At 37.5% G+C, this 27,460-nt stretch overlaps 2 protein-coding genes across 10 annotated transcripts in view; one reads left to right on the forward strand and one right to left on the reverse strand.

The window, feature by feature from the left end:
* Positions 1 to 21: 21 nt before the first annotated feature.
* TIMM9 (translocase of inner mitochondrial membrane 9) lies at positions 22 to 27,433 on the reverse strand. 4 transcript variants are annotated; one of them, XM_047863315.1, is made up of 6 exons: positions 15,616 to 15,736; positions 14,806 to 14,852; positions 12,960 to 13,048; positions 2,166 to 2,230; positions 1,696 to 1,791; positions 22 to 544 (listed from the first exon to the last, which is right to left on the reverse strand). In XM_047863315.1, exons 4-6 carry the CDS (start codon positions 2,202 to 2,204, stop codon positions 410 to 412), a joined length of 270 nt encoding a protein of 89 aa, XP_047719271.1. In that variant the 5' UTR covers positions 2,205 to 2,230; positions 12,960 to 13,048; positions 14,806 to 14,852; positions 15,616 to 15,736; the 3' UTR covers positions 22 to 409. The 4 variants fall into 4 exon arrangements, with proteins under 4 accessions (XP_047719271.1, XP_047719272.1, XP_047719270.1 ...); XM_047863316.1 differs by lacking the exons at positions 14,806 to 14,852; positions 15,616 to 15,736 and adding an exon at positions 27,381 to 27,433; XM_047863314.1 differs by lacking the exon at positions 14,806 to 14,852 and having other exon boundaries at positions 15,616 to 15,767.
* Positions 16,012 to 27,460, forward strand: part of KIAA0586 (KIAA0586 ortholog) — a 112,793-nt gene continuing 101,344 nt past the window's right edge. For 2 of the 6 annotated variants that reach the window (XM_047863304.1, XM_047863305.1), the window contains exons 1-4: positions 16,081 to 17,124; positions 18,042 to 18,112; positions 20,884 to 20,953; positions 22,810 to 22,879. In XM_047863304.1, the coding sequence (XP_047719260.1) occupies positions 16,926 to 17,124; positions 18,042 to 18,112; positions 20,884 to 20,953; positions 22,810 to 22,879 (410 nt within the window). In that variant the 5' untranslated portion in view covers positions 16,081 to 16,925. Of the gene's footprint in view, positions 16,030 to 16,080; positions 17,125 to 18,041; positions 18,113 to 20,883; positions 20,954 to 22,809; positions 22,884 to 27,460 lie in introns of those variants that run through there. The other 4 variants (XM_047863302.1, XM_047863303.1, XM_047863307.1 and 1 more) reach the window with 3 other exon arrangements.

Consider the following 27,460-nt stretch of genomic DNA (forward strand, 5'->3'; position numbering starts at 1 on the left):
ATATATAGTATAAACAACTGCTCAGTGATATTTCCATTTATTTTACTTTTAGTAATAAAAAATTTTTTCTATCTCATACATGATTGAACACATTATTTTGCTTTTAAAATTAACAGTCACAATTGAAGAAACAATGGTTTATTTATCTAATGAAGTTACCAAGCTGTTGAATCTTAAGGCCTCAACAAATGTTGCATCTTATTATTTTGATTGAACAATAAGACCTTCTATTTTGATTATTCATGGTAAATAGCAATTTTGTTTCTCTAGTTGTTTCCCACTTGCCAGACAGTCATGACAGTTTAACATGGTGGCTACTGCTTTCAGGGGATTCCATCAGATGAATCCTCATTTCCATCACAACAGCTGCTGGCAGTGTTTCATCTAAAGTCCAGCCATCAGGACTCCTCTATCGTGGTTGGCCAAGGAGTCCTGCTTTGGCTGCCAGGGCTTCATTCTGCTGAATATGATATTCCTGAAATCTCATGGATATTCTTTGTGTCATTTTTAAATATTTCTGTAAGCAATGTTCTGAACAGGTGGTCTAGAAATAAAAAGAGAAGATCCAAGAGACAACACAGAAATATTAATGTTTTTAAACAATGCATGTATTTTTACATAAACAACCAGTGGGTGCTTTTCTTTTCTTTGAATATATGAGAACTAAGTGGTATTGAGTAGTGAGTGATCATAGCTTTCAATTGTGAATAGTTTCATCCATTTACTAAAATTAATATATACTGAATGCCTACTAGTTTGTAAGCACTAAAAACAATGGTAATGTCCCTGCCTTTTGCATATCTCATTCTGATTGTTAAAACATAGGCCCAGTAGTTTGTTCCTTTTTAATGAGAAGCTCCATTCCCAATATTCTTAAATTTCAACACTTCTTTTTAACAAGAATATTATACTTAGCATTTTTCAAACTTTGTCATTTACTTAACAAGGATTTACTGATTGCTAGTTATATGTTCTTGGCATGAATGAATATCACTTTCAGCCAATATATAAATGTTTTGATGAGGGTATTAAAAGTTACGACTTCTGAGAGGATTAAGTTTTCAGAATCCACCTATGCAATATAAGTCACCAAATTTAAGCTCTGCTTTTTCCAAAATTAACCTGAATTCTCAGGGTCAAGTTTCTCTAGCCAGGCCATCTTTTAAAAAAAAATTTTTTTTTTTTCAACGTTTATTTATTTTTGGGACAGAGAGAGACAGAGCATGAACGGGGGAGGGGCAGAGAGAGAGAGGGAGACACAGAATCGGAAACAGGCTCCAGGCTCCGAGCCATCAGCCCAGAGCCTGACACGGGGCTCGAACTCACGGACCGCGAGGTCGTGACCTGGCTGAAGTCGGACGCTTAACCGACTGCGCCACCCAGGCGCCCCTCTAGCCAGGCCATCTTGACTGAAAGCTAATTAGTAAGAATCTTTGCCATGGAACAATAATTTAGCAAGCCCCAGGCATCTTAGCTAAAAAACCAAAATCTGCCATGGTACGGTAGGACTGTCATATTAAATTTGGGATCATTTAACTCAAGGCCATGGGTCTCGACTGCTTCAGTTCCTCTGAGCAATGGAACATAAAACCACATTCCTGTAATAACTAGGAACAAGCGAAATGGTGAGGGGGATCTCATTTCTATTGTTTATGACAAGCTTTCAGAGTTTTTAGTGGGCGGTGCTTTTCATACCTCTTCAGGTTTTACTTCTCTTGTTGTGAAGTCTTTAACGCAGTCCAAAAAGCAGGTTTCTGTAAGTTTATTGTAGGTTCCAAGAAATTCTTTAAACTACGAACAAATCAGAGCATTCTTTAATATATGGTTTTTTAAAACAAAGATGTTTTGAAACTTTAATTACTGATGTTTTGTATTTGGGCAAAATACCCTGTTATACTTGAAATAAAAAATTCTTTCCTTCGCTCAGGTGGGTATAGTATGGCCTGTAGAGTATGATCTATAAAACATAGTCAAATTTTCTAGTTAAATATTTTTTTTTGCATTATCTGTCAAATTATCTGAAAAAAAATGTTTCATATGATTTAAAATCCATTTTTGGAAATGAAATTTGAAGTTATTTTGTGAGATCGCTGACTGACATGGTTGCACCCAGAAGTGCCTTAAATTTTTTGCAAAATTCTTTTTCATTAATTGTAATACCTTACCTGTTTTATCTGATCAGATTCTGGTATTTGTGCAGCCATATTCTTTTGATATGTTTATTAGTCACCTAATTTAAAAATTAAGGAAAAGTTAGTCTGTGAACAAATATTTTTTGGCTCACTGAAGAGTTAGGTATTAAAACAAATACAGGTTATTAAAAGAAATGAAGTTTACCTGAAATTATTTTCTTTATTTTATAAATTCCTAATGGGGTATGTAATTATATCCATCCTCCCAGGTCATTAATGGCAACAAGGAACGCTATAGTTTAGAATTAGATTTTTTTAATGCTGGCCGTGGGCCCCGTTTATCTAAATCTCGTTTTAAGACAGCTTGCTTTGCTACCTTGCAAAGTCACTTGCCACAGCCTCATTCCTAGTAGTTTTAAGGGAAACCAAGAGCTCTCTGATGTCTTCTTCAAGTACATAACTATTCCACTGGTTCCTAATGTAACTCTGACCTAACATAACAACGATCCTTCTGTTATCTCTACATAAATACAAAGCTTCTATTAATTGTTCATAAGCACCATCCATTTATAAATCAACAACTGTAATGAAAGATACTCAGTTTTCTAAGACTTTAACCGAAGTACAGGAGTTGTACATTCTGCAATTCAAAAAGTGTAATCACAGAGACTTATTAGAAACTTTTGAACCTATGACACTTGTGATCTAACTTGGGGGCAACAGAGAAGTGAAGATAAGTCAAAAAAGCCTTTCTGAATTACTAGGATTTTCACATTGTTAAATGGAGAGCCCAGGCTCAGTTAATCCAGATATAACAACGTATCCCATTACTTACTTGTTCTGTTCTGGCTAGTTCTACAATAGATGAACATCTCATATGAAAGATTTATATAAAATAAAGCTTTTTAAAAGTAGAAATTAAACAGCATGAAAAGGGAAGAATAAGCAAATACTAACCATGTATACTGTAAACTAACAGAACTTCTAGGCATTATATTTAGCTTTGAGTTTTCTGATACTGAATGCAAACATGATAAACCGAAAGTGTGTATCATTCTTACAGACTTGTCAATATCTAAAGTGGCTGTGAAAAGCAGGAAATTTTCATGAAGTTTATATGGAGATAAAACTAGGAAATTTCAGCACAGGACAAAGTGTACATTACTATCATGAAAAAAATTTTTCATTTTGATTAATTAATACAATCAGTAGTAATTCCATTGCAGCATCTCCAACCACGTATACACCTGCTGCTCTTTTGCATTTATTCTTTACTCCTCTTTTTTCCTTACCCTTAAGTTCATATTACTGACATTTTTTTCATATGCAAGGGAAAGTACTCATTCTTTTCTATCTGGTTTTTAAGATATTTATATTGTTTATTTTTGAGAAAGACAAAGTGTGAGTGGGAGAGGAGCAGAGAACAAGGGAGACACAGAATCTGAAACAGGCTCCAGGCTCTGATCTATCAGCACAGAGGCCAACGTGGGGATTGAACTCAAGCAACAGGGGATCATGACCTGAGCTGAGATCGGAAACGTAACCGACTGAGCCAGCCAGGTGCCGCTGCTCTTCTTTTTTTTAAATAATTTTTTTAACATTTATTTTTGAGAGACAGAGACTGACAGAGCATGAGTGGGGAGGGCAGAGAGAGAAGGAGACAGAGAATCCGAAGCAGGCTCCAGGCTCTGAGCTGTCAGCACACAGCCCAGTGCGGGGCTCAAACCCACGAACCATGAGATCATGACCTGAGCCGAAGTTGGACGCTTAACTGACTCAGCCAACCAGGCACCTGTCTACTCCAGATGTTCTAGCCTATAGTTTTCTTTGAAGTAATGATTCATAAAAAGTATAATTGTCTATACTTAAGAGAATCTTTGGCTTAGCAGTAACATGATATAGACCATCTTTGCTATTAAACCTCCTCTATATCCCTTACAAATAATGCAGTAGAGGTTTTAGGTTAGCCCAACATGAGGCAACTAGCGTTCCATAAACACCGAAAACGTTAACAAGAATGCTCTTTATTCCTATTTTATTTCACTTTGTAAACAACATACAGTTGACCCTTCAGCAATGTGTGTGTTAGGGGCACCAACCCGACACACAGTCAAAAATCCGCATGTAACTTCTGACTCTCCCAAAACTTAACTACTGATTGGCTACTGTTGATTGGAAGCCTTACTGATAGCATAGCCACTTAAGACATGTTTTGTATGTCATATGTATTATGTGTATTCTCTTTCTAAAGAAAATGTTAATAAAATCATAAGGAAAAGACATTTATAGTACAGTACTGTAAAAAATCTGCATAAAAGTGGACCTGTGTAGTTCACACCCGTGTTGTTTTTCAGGGTCAACTGTATATGTTTTTACCACATAAACTACCTCAAAAATACCAACAGTTACTGCAGGTCACAATTTTTTAGGTGTTACTGTGCTGTTATAAAAAACCACTAACCAAAGAGACAGAGGATTCTATAAGTATGTCATACAATGCAGTTTAGGACTAGTGCTTCTGGGAAGATGGGAGTGAGAGATGTGCTTTTCCCAATTCCTCTCACTAAATACAACTAAAAGCCCTGGACATTAAATATAAGACAAACCTGAGACTAAAAGGTGGAGAGAAGAAAGTGTATTGGCCAGGGCCCTTGGGAACTGAGAAACAAAATAGTGGTGAATTCTCTTTTTTGCAAAGAGTTAGAGCTGAAGAAGCCAGCAGTCAGCAGATGCCAATGGGAACAAAGCCCTCCATGACCCCAAAGCTGGTCTTCTCTAGCCAAAGGGCCAGGAAAGGGGAAGCCTATAAGACAGAAAACTTAAAAAAAAATTTTGTTTTGAACGTTTATTTATTTTTGAGAGACAGAAAGCATGGTGGGGGAGAGGCAGACAGCGAGGGAGACACAGAATCTGAAGCAGGCTCCGGGCTCTGAGCTGTCAGCACAGAGCCTGATGCAGGGCTTGAACCCACAAACTGTGAGATCATCATGACCCAAGCTGAAGTCGGATTCTTAAGGCGCCCCAAGACAGAAAACTTTTAAACGATAATAGCTATACTCCAGGCAAACAAAAAAAATTGTGGCCTGCATCCCCAACCAGCCCCCCTCTCCCCCCACCTCCAATCAACTTAAGCCAAAGCTGGGAGCCTAGACTTCCACCCTTCCTAGGCTGTAATAAGGCATTCCAACCCCTACACTTCAGAGAAGGGAGATTAGGAAGCAAGGACTTCTTTCCTTCCTGGGCATTAATGAGGGCCCTTCACCCCCAACAGGTGTCAGTGGAAACCACATGAGGAGTGGGGACATCTATCTCAATTGGCAGTAATGAGGTACCCTCTCCCTCCTCTCCAGATGGTAACAAAGGAGGCCTCTTTGAGATTTAAGACTAGCTTTACTGTCATATGGTAATTAGTCCACATTCTCTCCTCTGGTGTCAGTGGAGACAGTGGGAGCAGTAATGAGACATGCTAGTCCCTCTAAGCCAGAGTGATACCAATGGAGGCCTACTAGAGAGCCCTAACTCCTACAGTTGCCCTGGCAGTAATGAGGAGCACACCAGCCCCCACACACCTTAAGTGACAGAGTGAGAAACCTGGACTTCTACTCTACACCTAGCAGTACCTGCCCCCACTTCCGCTAATGGAGTAGTGTCAAAAGGAGCCAGCTAGAAGAGAAAGTTTAAACAAGATCTGGAGCCTCATAATACAGTATGTAAAATGTCCAGGTTACAATAAAAATTCACTCATCATACCAAGAACTAAGAAAATCTCAAACTGAATGAGAAAAGACAGTTAATATATATCCAATCCTGAGATGACAGATTTAGAATTATCTGACAAAGATTTTAAAACTATTATAAAAAACACATCAATGAGCAATTATGAATATGCTTGAAACAAACAAGACATTAGAAGAACCCAATGAAAATTTCAAGAGGTGAAAAATAAAATAACCAAAATAAACTGAACAGATAGATTCAAGAAGCGAATGAATGCAAAGAGCATAATGGCAAAGAAGTCTACCTCAGGATGTCACAGCCAAACTTCTAAACACTAAAGATAAAAATTTTTGAAAGCAGCAAGTGAAAAAGTGACATTTCACCTGCAGGGGAAAACAATTAGGATGACATCAGTCAATCTAGAAATCTGTATCTAGCAAAAATATACCTCAGGACTGAAGGGGAAATCAAGACATTCTCAAATGAAAGAAACTAAAATTTGTTGCCAGCTGACCTACCCTAAAAGAAGGATTAAAGTTCTAAACAGAAAGGAAATGGTAATAGGAGACTTGGAACATCAAGAAGAAAGGAAAAAACAGTAATAACAAATGTGAGTAAGTACAATACACTTTCCTTCTCTTCTTGAGTTTCCTAAATTGTGTTTTTCACATCTGAAGCAAAAATTATAAGACTGTCTAATGTGGTTCTAAATGTATATTATAAATGGTGAAGGTAAAAGGAGGTAAAGTTTCTACACTTTACTCAAACTGATATATACTACATGTATATATCATGTAGTACCTAGAGCAATCACTAAAAAAGATACATAGGGAGACACACTCAAAAATACTATAGATAAATCAAAATGAAATTCCAAAATATACTCGTTATCCACAGAAAGGCAAGAAAAACAGAAAACAAAAAATAAAATAGCAACTTTAAGCCCTAATAAACAATTACATTAAATATAAGCAATAATCAATTAAAAGAGATTGGTAGAATAGATTAAAAAACATGACTAACTATATGTTATCTATCAGAAACTTACTTCAAATATAATGATTGAAAATAAAAGGATGAAAAAAGATCTGTCAAGCAAACAATCAAAAGAAAATAGTGCATATGTTAATATCAGACAAAGTAGGTGTCAGAGCAAAGGAAATTACAAGACAGAAAGAGACGTTCAGGATTAATCTATCAAGAAAACACAGCAGTTTGCACCAAACAAGAGAGTTGCACAATGTACAGAGTGAAAACTAATAGAACTGAAAGGAAACAGATCTAGTTGGGGATGTCAATATCCCTCTCTCAACAATTAATAGAACTGGACAGAAATTTTACAAGGATATAGAAAAACAACACCATCAACCAACAGGAATCAGTCAACATTTATAGAACATTTTACCCAACACCACAGGATACATATTTTTATCAAGAGCCATGAAACACAGACCAGGACCACATTTGTGAAACCACAGAAAACATTCTGGACCACAAAAGCAGCCTCAACAAATTTTAAAAGAATTGAAATCACACAGAATGTGTTCTCTGACCACAAAAGAATCAAACTAGAAATTAGTAACAAAAAGAAAATCTCCAAACATTTGAAAAAAATACTTCTTTTAAAAGTTTATTTATTTTTGAGCAGGGCGGGCGGGGTGGGGAGAGAATCCCAAGCAGGCTCCATGCTGTCAGCACAGAGCCGAATACGGGGCTCTATCTCACGAATTGTGAGATCATGACCTGAGCTGAAATCAAGAGTCGGATGCTCAACTGACTGAGCCACCAGGTGCACCTGGAAAATAAACTGCTTCTAAACAATACATGGGTCAAAAGAGAAGTCTCAGAGAAATTTTTAAAAAATTACTGAACTGAATGAAACTGAAAACAAAACATATCAAAATTTGTGGGACACAGCTAAATCAGCCACGAGGAAAACTGGCACCTAAAGGCATTCACTAGAGAATAGTAAAGGTCCCCTATCAATAATCTAAACTTTCACTTCAAGCACCTAGAAAAAGAAAAGCAAAATAATGAAGAGCAGAAATTAATGAAAACAAGTGCAACAGATAATAAAGAAACAGTGAGCTGGTTCTCTGAACAAGTATTATAACAAACCTCTAGCAAGGCTAATAAAAAAATCACATTATCATTATAAGGAATGAAACTGGATATATTACCATCGGCCATGCAGACATCAAAAGGGTAATAGCACTACAAACAACTCCATATGCAGAAATCTAACAACCTTGGGAATGCAAGCTGGTGCAGCCACTCTGGAAAACGGCATGGAGGTCCCTCAAAAACTAAAAATAGAACTACCCTACGACCCAGCAATTGCACTACTAGGCATTTATCCAAGGGATACAGGTGCACTGTTTAGAAGGGACACATGCACCCCCATGCTTATAGCAGCACTATCAACAACAGCCGAAGTATGGAAAAAGCCCAAATGTCCATCGATGGATGAATGGATAAAGATGTGGTATATATATACAATGGAGTATTACTCGGCAATCAGAAAGAATGAAATCATGCCATTTGCAACTACGTGGATGGAACTGAGGGTATTATGCTAAGTGAAATTAGTTAAAGAAAGACAAAAATCATATGACTTCACTCATATGAGGACTTTAAGAGATAAAACAGATGAACATAAGGGAAGGGAAACAAAAATAATATAAAAACAGGGAGGAGGACAAAACAGAAGAGACTCATAAATAGGGAGAACAAACAGGGTTACTGGAGGAGTTGGAGGGGGGGATGGCTAAATGGGTAAGGGGCACTAAGGGGGAATCTACTCCTGAAATCATTGTTGCACTATATGCTAATTAATTTGGATGTAAATTTAAAAAAATTAAAAAAAAAATCTAACAACTTATTTATGAACTTGTATTATCCTGATATCAGAACCAAAGACCATACGTAAAATTACAGTAAAATATCCTCATCAAATAGACATAAAAGTATGTGACAAAATAATAACAAATGTAATTCAGCAATATATGAAAGAATTATTCACCTTGAATAAGTGGGTTTACTCTAGACATACAAGGCTGCTTCAGGATTTAGAGAAAAATCATTAGATCACATCAATTGATGCAGAAATACCATTTGACAAATTCAACACCCATTCATGATTAAAAAAAACTTTGAAAAATAAGAAAAGACAACTTCTTCAACTTCATAATGAGTATCTACAAAAAACTATAAGTAACAGTGAAAGGCTAAATATTCTCCCCTAAGATTGTGAGCAAGGCATGAGATCTGCTCTTACTACTCTTAATATACTGCTGGAAGTTTTACCCAGTGCAGTAAAGCAAGAAAAGAAAATAAAACATACAGATGGTAAAGGAAGAAAATAAATTGTTTCTCTTTGCAGATGAGATAATTGTGCACATAGAAAATTCCAAGGGATCTATAAAGAAACTCTTAAAACTGGGGCGCCTGGGTGGCGCAGTCGGTTAAGCGTCCGACTTCAGCCAGGTCACGATCTCGCGGTCCGTGAGTTCGAGCCCCACGTCAGGCTCTGGGCTGATGGCTCGGAGCCTGGAGCCTGTTTCCGATTCTGTGTCTCCCTCTCTCTGCCCCTCCCCCGTTCATGCTCTCTCTCTCTCTCTCTCTCTCTCTCTGTCCCAAAAATAAATAAACGTTGAAAAAAAAAAAAAATTAAAAAAAAAAAAGAAACTCTTAAAACTATCTCTATATACTTGCAATGAATATGCCGACAATTAAAAGTATAATACCGTTAACAGTCACTCAAGAAAAATTTAGCAGTGGGGTGCCTGGGTGCCTCAGTCTGTTAGGCGTCCGACTATGGCTCAAGTCATGATCTCACTGTTTATGAGTTGCAAGCCCTGCAACCAGCTCACTGCTGTCAGTGCAGCACCTGCTTTGGATCCTCTGCTTCCTCTCCATCTGCCCCTCCCCCGCTCATGCTCATGTGCTCTTCTCTCTCTAAAAAAAATAAATAAACATTAAAAAAAAAAAACCCTTAAAAATTTTAGGGGTAAATCTAACAAAGCATGTATAGCACTTGTATGCTGGAAAATATAAAATGCTGGTGAAAAAGAATTAAAGACCTAAATAAATGGAGGGACATATTGTATTCATGGATTGGAAGATTCAACATAGTAAGGATGTCCATTTACCCAGAATTAATATACAGGCTTAATGTAATTCCTATCAGGTCCCAGTGAAATTTCCTGTAAATATAGACAAATTTATTTTAAAATTTATATTACCAAAGGGATTAAAATAGTAAAACAAATTAAAAAAACGAATAAAATGGGAGGAGGTCTACTTGATTCTAAGACTTATTAAAGAGTTACGGTAATCAGTATAGTGTGCTATGAGTGGAGAGGTAGACATAGTTCAGTGAAACAGAACAGAGAACCCAGAATTAGGGTTACATAAATATGCCCAACTAATTTTTAGTAAAGGTGCAAAAGCAATTAAGTGAAGGATAGCCTTTTCAACAAATGGTGCTAGAGCAATTATATATCCATAGGAAAAAATTTAGCCTCGAAGTCTCTCACTTATGTGTGAGTTATATAAAAATTAACTCAAGATGGATCAGGAACTTAATAAAACATAAATTATTAAAATTTATAGTGACACCACCAAATACTCGTGAGTACGTGGAAAAACTGGATCACTCACTTAGTGGTAATGTAAAATTGTAATGTCACTGCAGTGAACAGTTTGGCAGTATTTTAGAAAATTAAACATGCAACTACCAAATGACCCAGCAATTGTATTCTTTGGCATTTATCACAGAGAAATGAAAACTTACATTCACACAAAAACCTTTACATGAATAGCTATGGAAACTTTATTTGTAACAGTCAAAAACTGGAAACCATCCAGATGTTCTTCAGTAAGTGAACGGTTAAATTGGTACACCAATGCCATGGAATAACTCAGCAATAAAAAGGAATGAGTTTTTTCTTCAGACTTAAATTCTAGTAAATATAGGCTATAATACTGTTTTCAGTACAATTTAGTGATTCATCACTTACATGTAACACCCTGTGCTCATCACAACAGCTGTACTCCTTAATGCCCAACCCCCACTTGGCCCATCCTCCCACCCAACACCCCTCTAGCAACCTTCAGTTTGTTCTCTATAGTTAGGAGTCTATTAAGATTTCCCTATTTCTTTCCCCCTTCCCCTATGTTTATCTGGTTTCTTAAATTCACATAAGTGAAATCATATGGTATTTGTCTTTCTCTGACTTACTTCAGTTAGCAAAATTCACTCTAGGTCCATCCATGTCGTTCCAATTGGCAAGATTTCAAAAAAGGAATGAGTTATTGATGCACACAAATTGGAGGAATCTCCAAAGAATGATGCTGAGTGAAAAAAGCCAATCCCTGGTCTCTGCATGACTGGTACTGGTAATTGGTAATCTTGTAATTCAAGTGAGGATCAATGTTATATATATATAACATTCATGAAATGACAAACTTACAGAAATAGAGAATATATTAGTGGTTGCCAGGGGTTAAGGCGGGGACAGGGGTAGGAGGGAATTAAGTATTGCTATAAAAAGATGAAGAGACTTCTGTAATGGAAATGTTCTGTATCTTGACTGTATCATCAATATCTGGGGTGTGATATTGTATGTGATATTTTGTAACATGTTACTATTGTGGAAAAGTGGGTAAAGGGCACAAGGGAACTCTGCATTTTCCCCTATAATTGCATGTGAATCTACAATAATCTCAAAATAAAAAGTTTAACATAAAAAAAAAAAAGGTTGCTCAGCTGTCTAATCCTTGCCAAAGAGCAAGATGCAGTGTGCAGTGTAGTGTTAGCAAATGTCCAGAGCTAAATTTCTTTTGGCTTCTCACTCAGAAAACAGCTTGAAACGATCCAAGAACTGGTAAAATAACTTTTGTGAAAATAGGTGTTATATGAAACCACTGTTTTATGAGAACTTTAAAAAATACAAGAGCAATAAAATATGCATTATGGAGCTTGGTTTACCAACAGGCCTCTAGCTGAAATGACAAAAGGACATCAATAAGACTGAGCCTTTTGAATTGCTGAATTGTACAGTAAACTCACTGTACAAGACATTGATGTTTCTACACACAGAAAACAAAAACAGATGATTTCCTTACTTATAAAAACCTTAGAAATTTGCATGTTTGCAGATTGTGATGTCAAAATCCAGTTCTTTTTCCTACTCCTATCCTTTTATTTCTTCAGGTTAAAATTCATATATAATCACTTTTTAACTAGAGTTAAGAGTGGCAGGTCTGAAATATTTAAATGTTAAGTTTCAGAGACTGGTAACACTGTGCTGATTCTACCCCACTTGCCCCTTAGTATATATACAACTCACGGTGACAAATGATGGTTGTTATTGGGAAGTCTTTACTAATGCATAGATGAGGAATGCTCCAAATGTTCTTGGTATGAATTTTATTTAAAAATTATTTTCTTGGTATTGTTTTTTAATATACAGTAATTAACAGTATATATTTCCTCTTTAAATAAAGTTTATCATGAGTAATCTATTTCTTGAGAATTTGGAAAAGAAAAATAGTTCCACTACTCAATTCCCAGATCTACAACTGAACTCAAGAGCTAACAGTTGGTTGTCTCAAGTCTGCCTAAATCTCCAAAGCTCTTCTCTGTCTGTCGTCACGGATATACTTAATTACAGGCATTTGCTCCTAGAAAATATTGGAAATGACGGAGTGATGATTTTCACATTTACTTGCTAGTCTGGTGTCTTCTATGTCTTGGAGCATTCTGTTTTCCAGTTATTTAATCCTAAATCATGCTGATTAACAAAGTCCAACAGCCACACACACCACCTGATGATGAAAACAGGTAGAAATAATGGGGTTCCCTTTTGATTTAGTCCTAATTTTCAGCTATTACAGCAAATGTTAGTTATTGTAGAGGCAAATATTCAATCAGAGGTTACCTTATGGTTATATCCCTGAAACCTAGAGAGAGAAGGAAGGGATGAGTTCTAGAATCTCTGGCTTAGGTCTTGGGAATGATCACAATACTGTTATTTTTGTGTCAAAATATATAATAAAACCAGGGAACTTAAGAATAAAGAGATTTTATCAGTCATCAATTCAAACCTTTTCTGATGCATGAGTTTCCTTTTTGTTCTGGAAAATTAGTTGTCCAACCTTTGCTTGAATGTCTCCAATGAAGCCTGATTTCTTACCTGAAAAATGAGGGGATTACAGTATGACTGCTGAGGCCCCTTCAAGCTCTGTTTGATGAATTGTAAGCTTCTGACGGCTAAATTATTCTCAATAAGTGAAATTAGTTTCCTCAATCTATTCTGAGGTTATAATTCCTTGGCAGATGTATTATGAGATGTATTAAAAATACTTAAGATCCTTATCTTCCCAGGTAGTATGTTTAGGTAAACACAAGACAAACAATTCCCAGAAAATTTTGAATATTAAAAAAAACAAACAAAAAAGCCCCCCCAACTAACCAGGATTTAACAGGGGAGATGCAATTTCTTTTCTGGAACCCTATGCAGATTTGTACCAGTTCTGGAGCCAAATTTCTACTTCTGTTCAAACTTAGTTTGCAGTAAGTTATTCTACTGATGTCCTTGTCCTCGGCCATTGTCACAATACCTGACCCTGGTCTCTGCATGACTGGTACTGGTAATTGGTAATCTTGTAATTCAAGTGAGGATCAAGAATGGATGATAAAACTACTGGGTGACAGTTGGAGAACAGGATATATCCATGGTCTCAAAGTATCTCCACAAGTTACTTTTCATCAAAGAAAAATGGTCCCTTTATATGGCAAAGATCTGGCAGTCACCACCATAACCAGTAAAGACACATTATCAACTGTGTGGTATTCTTGCCAAAAATGTTTGATCTGATTCTGATCATGAGGGAGTAATTAGGAAAATCCACAATGTGGGACAATTTGTAAGACACCTAGACTAGTCTTTTCAAAAAGTTGAAGCCATAAAGAAAAGTAATAGAAGGCTGCTGTAGATTAAGTGACTAAAGAGTCATGACAACTAAGCAATGTGTGAACTTCGGACCTTGAATCAAAAAAAATATTTGAGTTAAAAATAAAGACATTTTTGGGATAATTGGAGAAATCTGAATATGTTACCTTATTAGGTGTGATAATCTTATTGTGGCTATGTAACAGATTGTTCTTTTTTTCTTATTTTTGAGACAGAGAGAGACAGACAGACAGACTGTAACTGGGGGAGGGGCAGAGAGAGAGGGAGACAGGGGATCCAAAGCCAGCCGGCCGTGTGCTGACAGCAGAGCCCAGAGAGCCCAAGGGGGTACTTGAACCCACAAACTGTGAGATCGGGACCTGAGGGGAAGTTGGAAGTCAGAGGCTTAACCCACTGAGCCACCCAGGCACCCCTGTAATAGACTGTTCTTAAGGAGATATATGGTGAAGAAATTAGGGTTAAAGGTCATCATGTCTGAAACTTACTTACAAACAAACCAGCAAAAAAGGTGTATCTACTTACATAGGTATGTATGGAGCTAGGAGAGTGGGAAACCAGAAGCAAGTAAAGATGTTAACAAAACAAAAGAAATTAAAGAAAACAATCTTGTGAGCCATGTTTTTTGTTTCAGGGCTATCGGTGTCTTTGATAGGTCAGATGTCTAAATTGAATTGAACTAACTTGTCTGATGAGTATAAAATAGGACTCTGCCACATCTGAGCAGGTTTAGGAAGTTATGTCCGATTAACTGGCAACCCTAACTCAACTTATTATTAAGCAGAGCAAAAATTACTTTTGAAAGATTATTGCTTTTGGGTTTAAAGCATGGCTTCCAGGCCTGAAACATAAGCCCATGAGTTAGACTAGATGGGGGCAAGACTACTTGGGTTTCAGGTCTGATACAAAAGGGTTTGTAAGATCCAAATCAAATCATTTATCCAAGTCATTTTAATAAGTTTCTATGCCTATGGCCACACCTTGTAGACTGCAGCGGAAAGGTCACTTTTTAATATTTAAGCTTCACCTAGAAAATAAGGGAATTAAGTCATCTTCAAAGTCTCTGACACTGTCAATCTTTTAATTCACCTACATTAAAACAAATTGTGGACAAACAGGTACCTTAGAGCCCATTTATGAAGAGAGAAATGTAACTGAAATAAATAATTACAGAAACTTATTAAGAATAATTAAAAGGTTCTCCAAAGCTGAGCCCTTAAGGTCCCCTTTAATCCTAGGGATTTTTCTATGAAAGTAGACAGCGGAGATGTAAAAATAAAGAAACTCTGCTATTTAGCTTTTACAGATTACACTTCTTGCTTTGATTAATCGCTTTAAAAACCTTTAGTAATGCGTAAAAGGAAACGTCTAAATAGTGCGTTCTCAAAAATTAGCAAATCAGATAAGGGGTGTTTGTCCATGGTATTCTGTCTGTAGAGAAGATTTTTCAGTTAAAAAGAGGGTCTCTTGCCTGTCAGCTCAAGGTCACTGCGGGGATGCTTTACAATCTAACTCACTGTTCCAAAACAAGACACTGACTCCCCAAACCCGGGCTGGAGGAGGCTCAGGGCCTCAAATTCCGACCCTCACCCCAGTAGCACGAGAAGGTCCCCGGGAAGGTCCCAAACCTGCTCTGGGGACGCAGTCTCCGCAACCCGCCCCCCTCCTCCCCACAGTCCCAAGTACACGCGGAGGCCTCCTCCAGAGACCCCTTCCACCTTTCCGGAGCGTAGTCTCCCGCCCCCCGCCTGGGAACCCGGGATTCTAAGGGCAGAGAAAAGAGACCATACTTAAGCACAGGCTCTCGCATCCGACACCAGTGCGAGGCTGGGGGGCTGCGCTGCCAGTCCAGTCTAGGGGCGGAGGGTCTGGGTCAGGGCGGGCGCCGCAGCCGCTGGATGGAAGAGAACACGTGGGAGAGGCGATGTCAAATAGCCCTTAGACTTTTCGACGCGGATTCGTTATAACGCAGGAACTCTAGAAGGAAAGCCGCTATCCCCAGTGAATTCTAAAATCCTTTGGTGATTAAGTTTTGTAGTTGTGTGCTTTGTCAGTGCTCTCTTTTCCTGACTTCCAGGCCAACAATAACCCGAATCAGTCGAAAGTTTTTGTAAAACTTACTTACTTAATCCCGCGTCCCTAACGGTCTCCAGGAGCTACACTGTAAACAGTCCCTAAGCAACAGGAGTGGTATTTCCAACTAGGTCGGGATCTGTGCGGGCCTTCGATGGGAATTTCGAGTTTTATTCAACGTTTAAATCTCGTGGGGGCAGTGTAGTGTCTTAAAAGAAACAAGAAACAAAACAAAAACGACCAAATTCACACGTTCTTAAGCCTTTTACACTGGGAGTTTGTTTCCACCCGGAGAGGGATGGACGAACACCGGAGAGCTTTCGGCTTTTTCGTTGGTTGTTTTGGATGATTATCTTGGCGCGCATGCGTGTTGAGTCTCAGGGGGGGCCGGCTTAAAGGGAAGTGGACGTTGACTCGCGGGCAGCTGAAGCTGTTGTCGTATTATACCTGTGACTGCGCGGTCGCCGAGCGTTCGGCTGACTGGGAGGGGTGAATTTAGGTGTCCGATGGTTGCATCTGGAGGAGTGTGTAAAACTCTGGCGGAAGACAGCTATTAAGCTTCTTATATGGGTGATTTTAAAGCATTTCAGTTTTGCTTGAGTCCCACCAACGAATCTTAACACTATCTGGTTTTGCACTGCCAGTTATAGGTTTGGGGAGTGTCGTTATGGTTATTGTTGCTCACGCGGCCTTTCTCTTATCATCCCTACTCTCAGATTCCCTGGCGTATGCATTAGTGGAACTGAGTGGGATTAATGGATAAATATGGTGTTCTAGTAGTCTCTAATCCTGGATTAAATACCAAATTGAAATTTCTAGCTTTTTGTATAGTCTATTTAGACATTGATTTATTTACAGGTTGATGACTGGATGTTTTAAAATCACTTGAAATTCACATTTTGTTTATCATACTCCTCCTTCGTTCCTTCTCCCCAAAGTCCCCAAAGCGGTGAAAATTTTGTTTTGAAGTTTTACGGACCTAGAAGAAATTGTATTCAGAACTGTGGGGCTAGTTTTGTTGCACAATATGAAAGGCTCTGAGTTTAGCCTGGAAAAGAAAAAAAGGGTTAAAATACCAGCGAGGAGGCTTCGTGAGGTACTTTCTCCAAATCAGGGAGATTATTCGGTTTTGCTCAAAGATGAGTTGCCCTGTGTTCCTCCAGCGTTGTCTGCAAATAAACGTCTTCCTGTTAGAACCGAGGCTAGCTTGAATGGAACGTTATGTGGTATGTGACTCCGAATAGTTCTCACTTTTGTAAATCTTTAGTCTTTATTTTCATTTCGTTTTTTGCGTTTCAGAATTTAGAGGATTTTATATGTTTAAATTCTCAAACATAAGATGCATCTAGTTTGTATAGATGTTTGAAAGCTGACCCCTTTCCATGGGGAAATGGCTAGCACAGCCGGTCTAATCTATATAACATCGAATAGGTGGAATGAATGAAACATTTCCCATTGTGTTTTTTCTTTGTGTGGTTTTTGCATATTGTTCTTGTTCACATCTGTGGTGGACACACTTAACTAGTATGATGTGCTTGTTGTTCATCAATAGGGGTTTTTACCAAATGCTCTACCTTCTGTTTGGATAGTGTTATTCAATTTGGCATGTAGAAAAGCGTTAACTTCTGCCTCTTGATGGCTTCCGTATTTCAATTCACTTAACCTGTCTGGAGTTCAGTGAAAATGAAGAAGACATATGCTTTGCCCATTTCACTGATAATTGTAAAGATCAAATTAATAAATATATGTGCAAAAACAAAAAAAATGCTTATATCATGCTGCTTTTTTGGGGAGGGAGGGTATGACATAATGAAGTCTTGCTTTTATATCATGTACATATTTTATTCCTGGCTAATGATTCTACCCATGCTTTGTCCAAATCCAACAGTGTAACGATATATTTTAAAACATATTTATCCCACTTGATTGTCAGTACTGACCCTTATTTTCCTAAATATCAACTGTAAAACTTTCATCAGAATATATGTTAATTACATCTTAAGTTTTTTTGCATGAAAAGTGCTTTCCAGTATAGATTTTGCATTAATATGGAGTTGACAGTTCTTGAATCATACTTGTACAGTTTTTAAAGGAAAAGGCTCTGATTCTAAAATCACTCAAATTGATTCCTTTGTTTTGTTAGGTTCATCAGACTTGACTTCTGCTAGAAATTATCTGCATGCTCCACTAGAAAATTCTACTGTGTCGGAAAGCGTAAGCAAAAGAATTTGTAATTCCATTCATGTTAAACTTTTCAGTATTGTTAAGTAATGTATTCTTAAATTATGTTTGATGAGCAACAGGCCTTGTTTTTGCTTAAATTTCACTTACAAAGAAATGTTTTACATACTACAGTTGCAACTTGAATAGCATTGAGACATTAAACAATCTTCCATAGAATAAAAAATACTAGTTATTAAGATGTTGAACACTGAGAGAAATACTGTAACTGAAAAGAAGCTCTGCTCTGAGCTAAGGAAAACATATTCTAGACTAGAGACTTAACTTACTGTTAGGTAAAGGTAAAGAAACAGTAGGAACATCATTTTTTAAAAGTGAGGTGTGATTATATATCATTCAAGCTATTGTGAGGTTTTATGTGTGGTTTTTTTGAGCGGTCTTTAGAAAATAATAACATGAAATTCTCATCTTTACCTTTATAATCCTGAAAATATTTGATGATAAATATATTTTGTTCATGCAATCTAATTAGATTTTGATCACCAATCATAATGTTGACTATAAATTGTCCATTAAACAAGTCTTTAAAGAAGAGAGTTTCACAATATAATATTTTGAAAATTGAAATTCATTCCTGGTAAGAATGAAATTAAAGCTGCTTACTTATCAACTTTGTAAAACACTCACAATAAAAACGTATAATTATGTGCTGCACCTGGTCCCTTAGTCAATGCCTAGCCTTTGGGTTGGTATTCTTTGGTTCTTTTTTGAGCATACCTTTTTTAATGATTAATGGTCTTTGAATTCCATCATCTAAATAATTTCCCAGATGCATGGATATGCTATTACTATATAATTGAAAATAAATCGATGATCTTTGGAAGATGATTAGGATTCCATTAGATTTAATATGGACTCAAAGCTTGTTTTGTGTAGATTGCTTAAGGTAAAATACACCTGCAAAGTAAATCCAGTTCATTATCATTTTTTCTTGAATACAAACTGTAGTTTGTCTTTGTATCACATTTTTGTTTCATAAATGAGTGCTAAGATTACAGTGTGGATTGACTTGATCAAGCTATTTTAATGAGGAAACTAAAGGAGTTTGTGCCTGATATGCTCATATTTATAAGCTTATTCATTATCTTCTTTTATTCATATGTATTTCTCTACAGTACCAGAAAGTGAGATATCCCTATTCCTGTTTGGGCCAGTCCTTGCACATGAGTAGAAAGAAAACAAAAACTTTAAAATTCATTGTAGAAAATACAAAGAGAAAAAGGAAAGAAGAAATTCTGTAGCTGAAGTCAACAACTGTTGCCTTCATGTTTTATGAAATAGGACCATACTGTTTTATTATTAGGTAGTATTAAGGATATTTTTCCATGCCATTGATTTTTTTTTCCCTAGAAACTTTAATGGGTTCATAGAATTTCAGTGTATGTGTACCATAATTTATTTGTTCATGTTCCTGTCATTTGACATTAAGTTTTTTCCCCCAATTTTTGATAATATAAACAACCATGTAATTTACATTCTGGTGTGTATTTCAGGTCATTTCATTAGGATTAATTTCTGGATGTAAAATTATTAAATCAAAGGATATGCACACTTCTTGAAATGTTTCTAAATTGCCTCTAGAAAGACTGTATCAATATACATTATTCAGCAAGATCATGAGCAGAATTAGTGGTATTATTTTTCCCCAGCTTTACCAATACAGGGCATTAAAAGTAGACCAAAAAAAGTTGCCATTTTGATAGGTTAAGAAGGCATTCTTTTATTATTACTGAAGGAGAAATTTTTTTCATGTATATTGCCTTCTTCTTTTGTGAATTACATATTTATATGCTATGCTTCTTACTCATTTGTAGGAGGCCTTTATATTAATTCCCCAGATACTGTATTCTATTGTATTGTTAACCTCGTTGACTATTTTTTTTAATGTTTTATTTATTTTAGAGAGAGAGAGCATGAACAGGGGAGGGGCAGAGAGAGAGGTGGGGACAGAGGATTCAAAGCGGGCTCTACACTGACAGCAGTGAGCCTGATGTTGGGCTCCAACTCAAAAACCATGAGATGTGAGATCATGATAGTAGCTGAAGTGGAATGCTCAACTGACTGAGCCACCCAGGTGCCCCTCATTAACTATTTTTTAGGAAGTTAATACCTGTTGTCAGGGGATCACTTTCTTTTAATGATTTTCTCTTTACCCTTTTCTGCTTTAGCAGGAAAAAAAAAAAAGAGATGTGTCTAAGGAAGGTGAAGAGCAATGTTGAATGAACCTAGTACTCAAAAAGTCATGGTGTCTTAGCACTGAATAGAATCTTAAAGATGAAGACTAGGGTTACACATGTGAACAGAAAACTAGTTGCCAGTAGAGAAGCCTTCTGAGACCATATTTGAGCTCAGTGATAAAGAATGCTGTGATTAATTTGTGATGTTGTTTTATGTGTTGGCCATCCTTATGTACTCCTTTTGACTCACAGTGAATCAGATTTTCACATTAAACTGTAGCAACTGAATTGTTAAATGACTCTCTCTGCTAGAAGTGGCAAATGGATATTTGAGTATGAATTTCAGGGCCAGAGTTGCTTGCTTGTTCATTTACTTGCTCATTCAACTGATCCTTGAGTACCTTCAAGGTACCTAAGCATTGCAGTGGTTCTGGGAATTAAGTCTATAAAAACACACGATCCTGTCCTCCTAGAACACAGTAGTCACATAGCTAGTAAATGCTACTTGATGAGTAATAAATCATAAAGATATCTTAGCCTTTCATTTCTTCCTTTCACATCCCAAAGGATTTTCCTAAAGACGTTGCAGTGCAGGGGTTGCCTGTGGATAAACTGGAAGAGAGCAACAGACAAAAAGGTAAAAGGATAGATTTCCTTTTCCTTTTTATCCCCCCTTGTAAAATACACATAACAGAAACTAGCTCTTTCTCTCTCTTTTGTTTAAGTGTACAGTTCTGTGGCATTAGATACATTCACATTATGCAGTTATCACCACCATCCATTTCCAGAACTTTTTCATCTTCCCCGGTTGAAACTCTGTACTCATTAAACACTAACTCTCCATTTCCCCCTGCTCTAGTTTTTTTTTTTTTTTTAATGTTTATTTATTTTTGAGAGAGACGGAGAGAGAATGTGAGTGGGTTAGGGGCAGAGAGGGGGAGACACAGTATCCGAAGCACGCTCCAGGCTCCGAGGTGTCAGCACAGAGCCTGACGTGGGGCTTGAACTCATGAGCTGCAAGATCATGACCTGAGCCGAAGTCGGTCGCTCAACTGACTGAGCCACCCAGGCGCCCCCCGTGCTCTAGTTTTATGATTGACTTATTTCAGGTAGCAGGTCTTCATGGCTCATCTGTGTTGTATGTGTCAGGAGTTTCTTTATAAGGATAAGATTTTAGGTTTTTAGCTTTTAAGATGTTCATTGATTTTTTTTAAAAGATACTTATTTATTTATTTATTTATTTATTTATTTATTTATTTATTTTTGGGACAGAGAGAGACAGAGCATGAACGCGGGAGGGGCAGAGAGAGAGGGAGACACAGAATCGGAAACAGGCTCCAGGCTCTGAGCCATCAGCCCAGAGCCCGACGTGGGTCTCGAACTCACGGACCGTGAGATCATGACCCGGCTGAAGTCGGACGCCCAACCCACTGTGCCACCCACGCGCCCCTAAAAGATACTTATTAAATAAACTTACATTTTTTTCTTATTATTATTTAAAAAAATTTTTTTTAATGTTTATTTATTTTTGAGACAGAGAGAGACAAAGCATGAACGGGGGAGGGTCAGAAAGAGGGAGACACAGAATCTGAAACAGGTTCCAGGCTCTGAGCTGTCAGCACAGAGCCCGACGCGGGGCTCGAACTCACGGACCGCGAGATCATGACCTGAGCCGAAGTCAGCCGCTTAACTGACAGCCACCCAGGCACCCCCATTTTTTTCTTATTATTTTGATTATTTCATTTTAATTAGTTTTTCCTTCCAAATTAGGCTAGTAGTGGAATCTTTAAAATCCAGAAAAAGGTTTGCAGTGGTAATGGTAATGTTTTTATTACTAACCCATTGCATAAATTTGGGATTAAGTACTTAAAAAAATTTATAAATTCTGAATTTAAGTTTTGAATAGTCTGGTAAGATAATAGATTAAAAAATTAAAAATATGCTTTGAAGAAATTAATGTAGTGACATTTTTTATGTAGTTTTATTTTTATCCACAGTTTTCTCTTTTGAATTTGAGCAAATGGCTCCAATTTGGCCTCACGTGTTTTTTATTATATTTTTTCCCCTAGGGTCTAGGGTTATGACTATTTGAAAAAAATATTTTTTAATGTTTATTTATTTTTGAGAGAGAGACACAGAGTGTGAGCAGGGGAGGAGCAGAGAGAGAGGGAGACACTGAATCCAAAGCAGTCGCCAGGCTCCGAGCTGTCAGCACAGAGCCCGATGAACCCATGAACCACAAGATCATGACCTGAGCTGAAGTCAGATGCTTAACTGACTTAGCCACCCACGTGCCCCGGGTTATGACTATTATTAATCAGTCATTTTGTAGTCATTTAGTAGATCATGGCTACTACTCACATTTTTTAAAATTAAGAAATCTTATTGCTGAATTCCTAAACATTCTTAAAAAGCTTTTTTTTTTTGGTAGCTTTATTAAAATTTAACAAATTTTTAGGAATCTGAAGTATATTTTGTGTCTCAATTTTGCAGCAAATGACATCTTTATTTCTCGGTACACCATGGGGCAGAAGGATGCTCTGAGAGCAGTTTTAAAGCAAAAGTAAGTTTCATTTACAAAAATTAAGTGGGCCATTTCTTATGTTTTTATATGGTTCTCAAAGATTAGTTTCATTTTTCAATGTGTGAAATACGTATAAAGCATTTTTTATGGTGCTGGACACATAAAATACTCAACAGCTATAACAATTTTTAGTATAGAAGAAGTACTGTTCTAAGCATTAACTCAATACTCACAAAATCCAATGAAGTATATTCCATCACATCTCAATTTTACAGAATCCCCATGTTATAGATGAGGAAACATGATGGCACATCATAGATGTGCACACAGAGATGCATATAGATGAGGCACACAGAGATTGATTTTTCCGCAGGTCATTTAGGAAGTATTCACTGGGCTAGGATTCAGACCCAGGCAGTCTGCCTCTAGAATTTGCTCTCTTAATCACTTCACTATACTACTTGTAGCAATGGTCAAGTAGTTCCGAAAACGTAATACTTACTATTTACTATCCAAGGACGTTTAGACTTTCCTTGTCAAGATTTAAGAAAGGGACAAGGTTAGCATCTGGATGGAGTGAAGGGAGACCACGGCTACTACTCCATCTAAATGTTCCCTCCCAAGTTTATCTTAAATACCAATGAAATACAAAACCAACCCTGACAACAGCACCATGATAAGCATATGTCTTCACTACTCTGGAGGCAATTTTTTTTTTTTTAATTTTTTTTTTTCAATGTTTATTTATTTTTGGGACAGAGAGAGACAGAGCATGAACGGGGGAGGGGCAGAGAGAGAGGGAGACACAGAATCGGAAACAGGCTCCAGGCTCTGAGCCATCAGCCCAGAGCCTGACGCGGGGTTCGAACTCACGGACCGCGAGATCGTGACCTGGCTGAAGTCGGACGCTTAACCGACTGCGCCACCCAGGTGCCCCTGGAGGCAATTTTTATTATTATTATCATTAGTGGAGATGGGATGAGATACATATCCTTAGGTTAAATGTATCCTACTCCTGAAATGGTACAGTCTGGAAGGCCCCTTAGAAAATAAGAAAAATGTTTACTTCATTTTGAATTGTCATTTTATTAAAAAAGGAAATTTTATATTCAGTAAATGGAAAATCAGTATGGTGTTTTCAATAATAGAATTTAAATAAATAAACTATTTATAACTATTAAATAAAAACTGTTTAAAAGTTTATTATTTTTTCACCTACAGTTGTCCATGGCATACATATTATGCACTGGGAAGCATTGGACTAACAAAAGTAAATACTATCTCTAAAACACAAGGGGGTGATCTGAGCCAGCCAGAGTTTAATAGCTGGTTGTTTGTCCTCATCATGTTTTTCCTTTTTACCTTTGTTCACCAAACGATTCCCAATATGTGGTATAGTGGTTAGGAAAGGAACTTGGATGGTAAATTATATCCTGGAGTTTATAAATATATAAGAAAAAGTGAAAGTAAGGGCATGAGTTGTGGTATGGTCTTTCAAAGTCTATAGTTGAACCAAAAATTACAGATTACATCTGACTCATTTGGACAGACAGTGATTACCACTCCTTCCAGCTGACCCCCAGAAGAAGAGGTTGCTTGCAACCATAGTAGGGACCTTATCAACTTGTTTTCAAGTTAGAACTCTTCGAACTGAAATCTCTCAGAACTCTCAGATCAGGGAGGGAGAAGTTGTTCATTAACAAATAGACAGTGAACAGTAATTGAACACTACACTTCTTAGTAGGTCTCTTCCCATTCAGAATGAATGAACAGAATTCGAAAGCAAAAACAAACTAGGAAAGGCGTCGAGAAGCTGACTGCAATGTATAGAATAATAACTGAATCAGAAATACAAAAATGACCCCTGTTGGGTTAAAAGACAATCTAACTATGTCTCAAGAGATAGATTTTGCTGTAGTCAATGTCACTTGAATTTATTGTGGTTTTTTAAAATGTTTATCTGTTTTTGAGAGAGAGCACATGGGAGAGAGGCAGAGAGAGAGGGGGACAGAGGACCCAAAGCAGGATCTGTGCTGACAACAGAGAGTTTATATGTGGGGCTTGAACTCACCAACCGTGAGATCATGACCTGAGCTGAAGTTGGATGCTTAACCAATTGAGCCACCCAGGCGCCCCTTGAATTTATTGTTTTTAGAGAATAGTAGATGGAATTTGGCAAAGTGATCCTAAAATTTACCTGGAAGGACATACAGTTGAGGATATATATACATAATAATTACATACATATGGAATACACATAGTTGAGAATAGCTAATATGGGGGGAAGGAACTTGAATGATGGAAAATTTGCCCCATTTGATATGATATGCTCTAAAGCTGTACTAGTAAAAAGTAATAGACTGGAGCCAGGAATGAAGAGTATGGTCAGAGCATCTAGAACAGGGTAGAATGCCCTTACTGTGTAGCTGGAGAGGAAGCAAGGGGCTAGGTTATAAACTTTAAAGAAGAGAAGTGACAAATCATCTTAAAATGTTAAATTATGATATATAATTCTTAAAAGGCTCATTCAGATAGCAGTTATCAAAAGATGGATCAGGGGGTGCCTGGGTGGCTCAATCAGTTAAGCATCTGACTCTTGGGTTCAGCTTAGGTCATGATTTCGTGGTTCGTGGGTTCAAGCCTGCATTGGGCTCTGCATTGCACTGACAGCACAGAGCCTGCTTAGAATTCTCTCTTTCTCTCTCTCTCTCTGTCTCTCTGTGCCCTCCTCCTCCTAAAAAAAAAAAAAAAAAAAAAAATAGATGGATTGGAAGAGGACTGAACTATTCAGTCCAGGAAACCAACTGGCTACAAATTTTGTAGGCATCTCTTTGAGAGAGATTCAGTTGGTCCTCAATACATTGGAGGATGGTAGAGTGAGGGCATGCTGGTTTGGAGAAGAGTAGACAGATTGGAAGATGACTTAGAGATGGAATTGACAATTAGATGTGAGCATGAAGAAAGAGCTAAGGATGAATCCCAGATTTTTGGTTTGTATAAATGCATGGTCAGTAGTAGTGTTCACTGAGAAAGGACTCTGGGGCGCCTGAATGGCTCAATGGGTTAAGCATCTGACTCTTGATTTTGGCTCAGGTCATGATCTCAGAGTCATGATATTGAGCCCCATGTTGGCTCTGCACTTGGTGCAGAGCCTGCTTTGGATTATCTCTCTCAAAATAAATAAATAAACTTTCAAAAAATTCTAAAAAAGAAAAAAAATTGAAGAAAAAATTTCTTCTTTCCTGGTTTTTTACACTTCATAGCTATTTACATTGTTACGTTGAGGACTTAATTTGATAATTAGAAAAAATAAAACTTAAAAGCCTATAAAGAAGTTGATGTCTAGTTTTACCTTGTTATTTCTCTTGTTGGTTAATTTACTTTCGCTTTATTTATTTTAATGTTTATTTACTTTTGAGACAGAGACAGAGTGTGAGCGGGGGGGGGGGGGGGTGGGGGGGGTCAGAGAGAGACACACACACAGAATCCAAAGCAGGCTCTGGGCCCTGAGCTGTCAGCACATAGCCCGACGTGGGGCTTTAACTCATGAACTGTGAGATCATGACCTGAGTGGAAGTCAGCCGCTTAACCGACTGAGCCACCCAGGCGCCCCTCTTGTTGATTAATTTAATGTAATCATGTAGAATGAACGATCTGAAAGGGTAAACACATTCAGACTTCAGACAAGAATAGTAAAAGGCAGGAATATCTGAATTATATTTTTTTCAACGCCGCTTACTTCAATTTATATTGAGAACCTGCTATATGCTTAGTTCTTTCTTACTTGCTGTCTGGCATTTAAGAAATCCCCCTTCTCTGCCCCCACCTCTGCCCCAGGTTGCTTAGAGCTTAGTTGGGGAGAGAATATGTACGTATGTGGAGGAATAAGTGATTAGAACTGTGATAGGAAGCAGTATTGCATTTAATAGATTATGAAACTGTTCTGCATAGACATTTAAACCATGGGATGGCTGCTTATCAAGCCTCAATTGTGTAGTGTGGGCAGTAAAAGCAAAAGGAGCTAGGAAGGGACAGATCAATTGGAAGTGTTTAAGGACAGGGTTTTGAAAAGGGGAAGGCTCGTGTTGGATCTTAAAGAAAGTTGAATGGAGGAAGGTTGAGAGATCAGTGAGAAGCATGGAGTCAGCTGTGGGAAGGGTGTGGTGTAGCCAGTGAGGAGCAGTGTGACTGCTGAGAGTTGTCTGTGAAGTGATAGGAGGCGAGGGCATGGCCAGAGAATAGTATGTGTGGAAGGTCAAACAGAAGAAATTAGCCTACCCATTTGTCTCTAAGGAATAATTTTAGATTGTTGAATGGTGGAGAAATGTATTTGGGAACTTTTTAAATGAGTAAAATCTGCAAGAATGAAATAGTTGGCCAGAGGTGATGAAGTTGGTTTTTTTTTGTTTTTTTTTTTTGTTTTTTTTTTTTTGTTTTTTTTTTTTTGTTTTTACCAGAGAAGGAGAAGCACGGAGGGAGAAGTACTATTCTGAGAGAGTGAGATGTTGTGGGAAGATCTCTAGGATCTTACCAACCCTACCTTACTGTTCTGTGACCTTGATCAAGTAAATCCTGTTACCTCTGTGAACCTCCGTTTCATCTATAAAATTAGGAAGTTAG

This window comes from Prionailurus viverrinus, chromosome B3 (assembly GCF_022837055.1).
Source record: "Prionailurus viverrinus isolate Anna chromosome B3, UM_Priviv_1.0, whole genome shotgun sequence".
Taxonomy (NCBI): domain Eukaryota; kingdom Metazoa; phylum Chordata; class Mammalia; order Carnivora; family Felidae; genus Prionailurus; species Prionailurus viverrinus.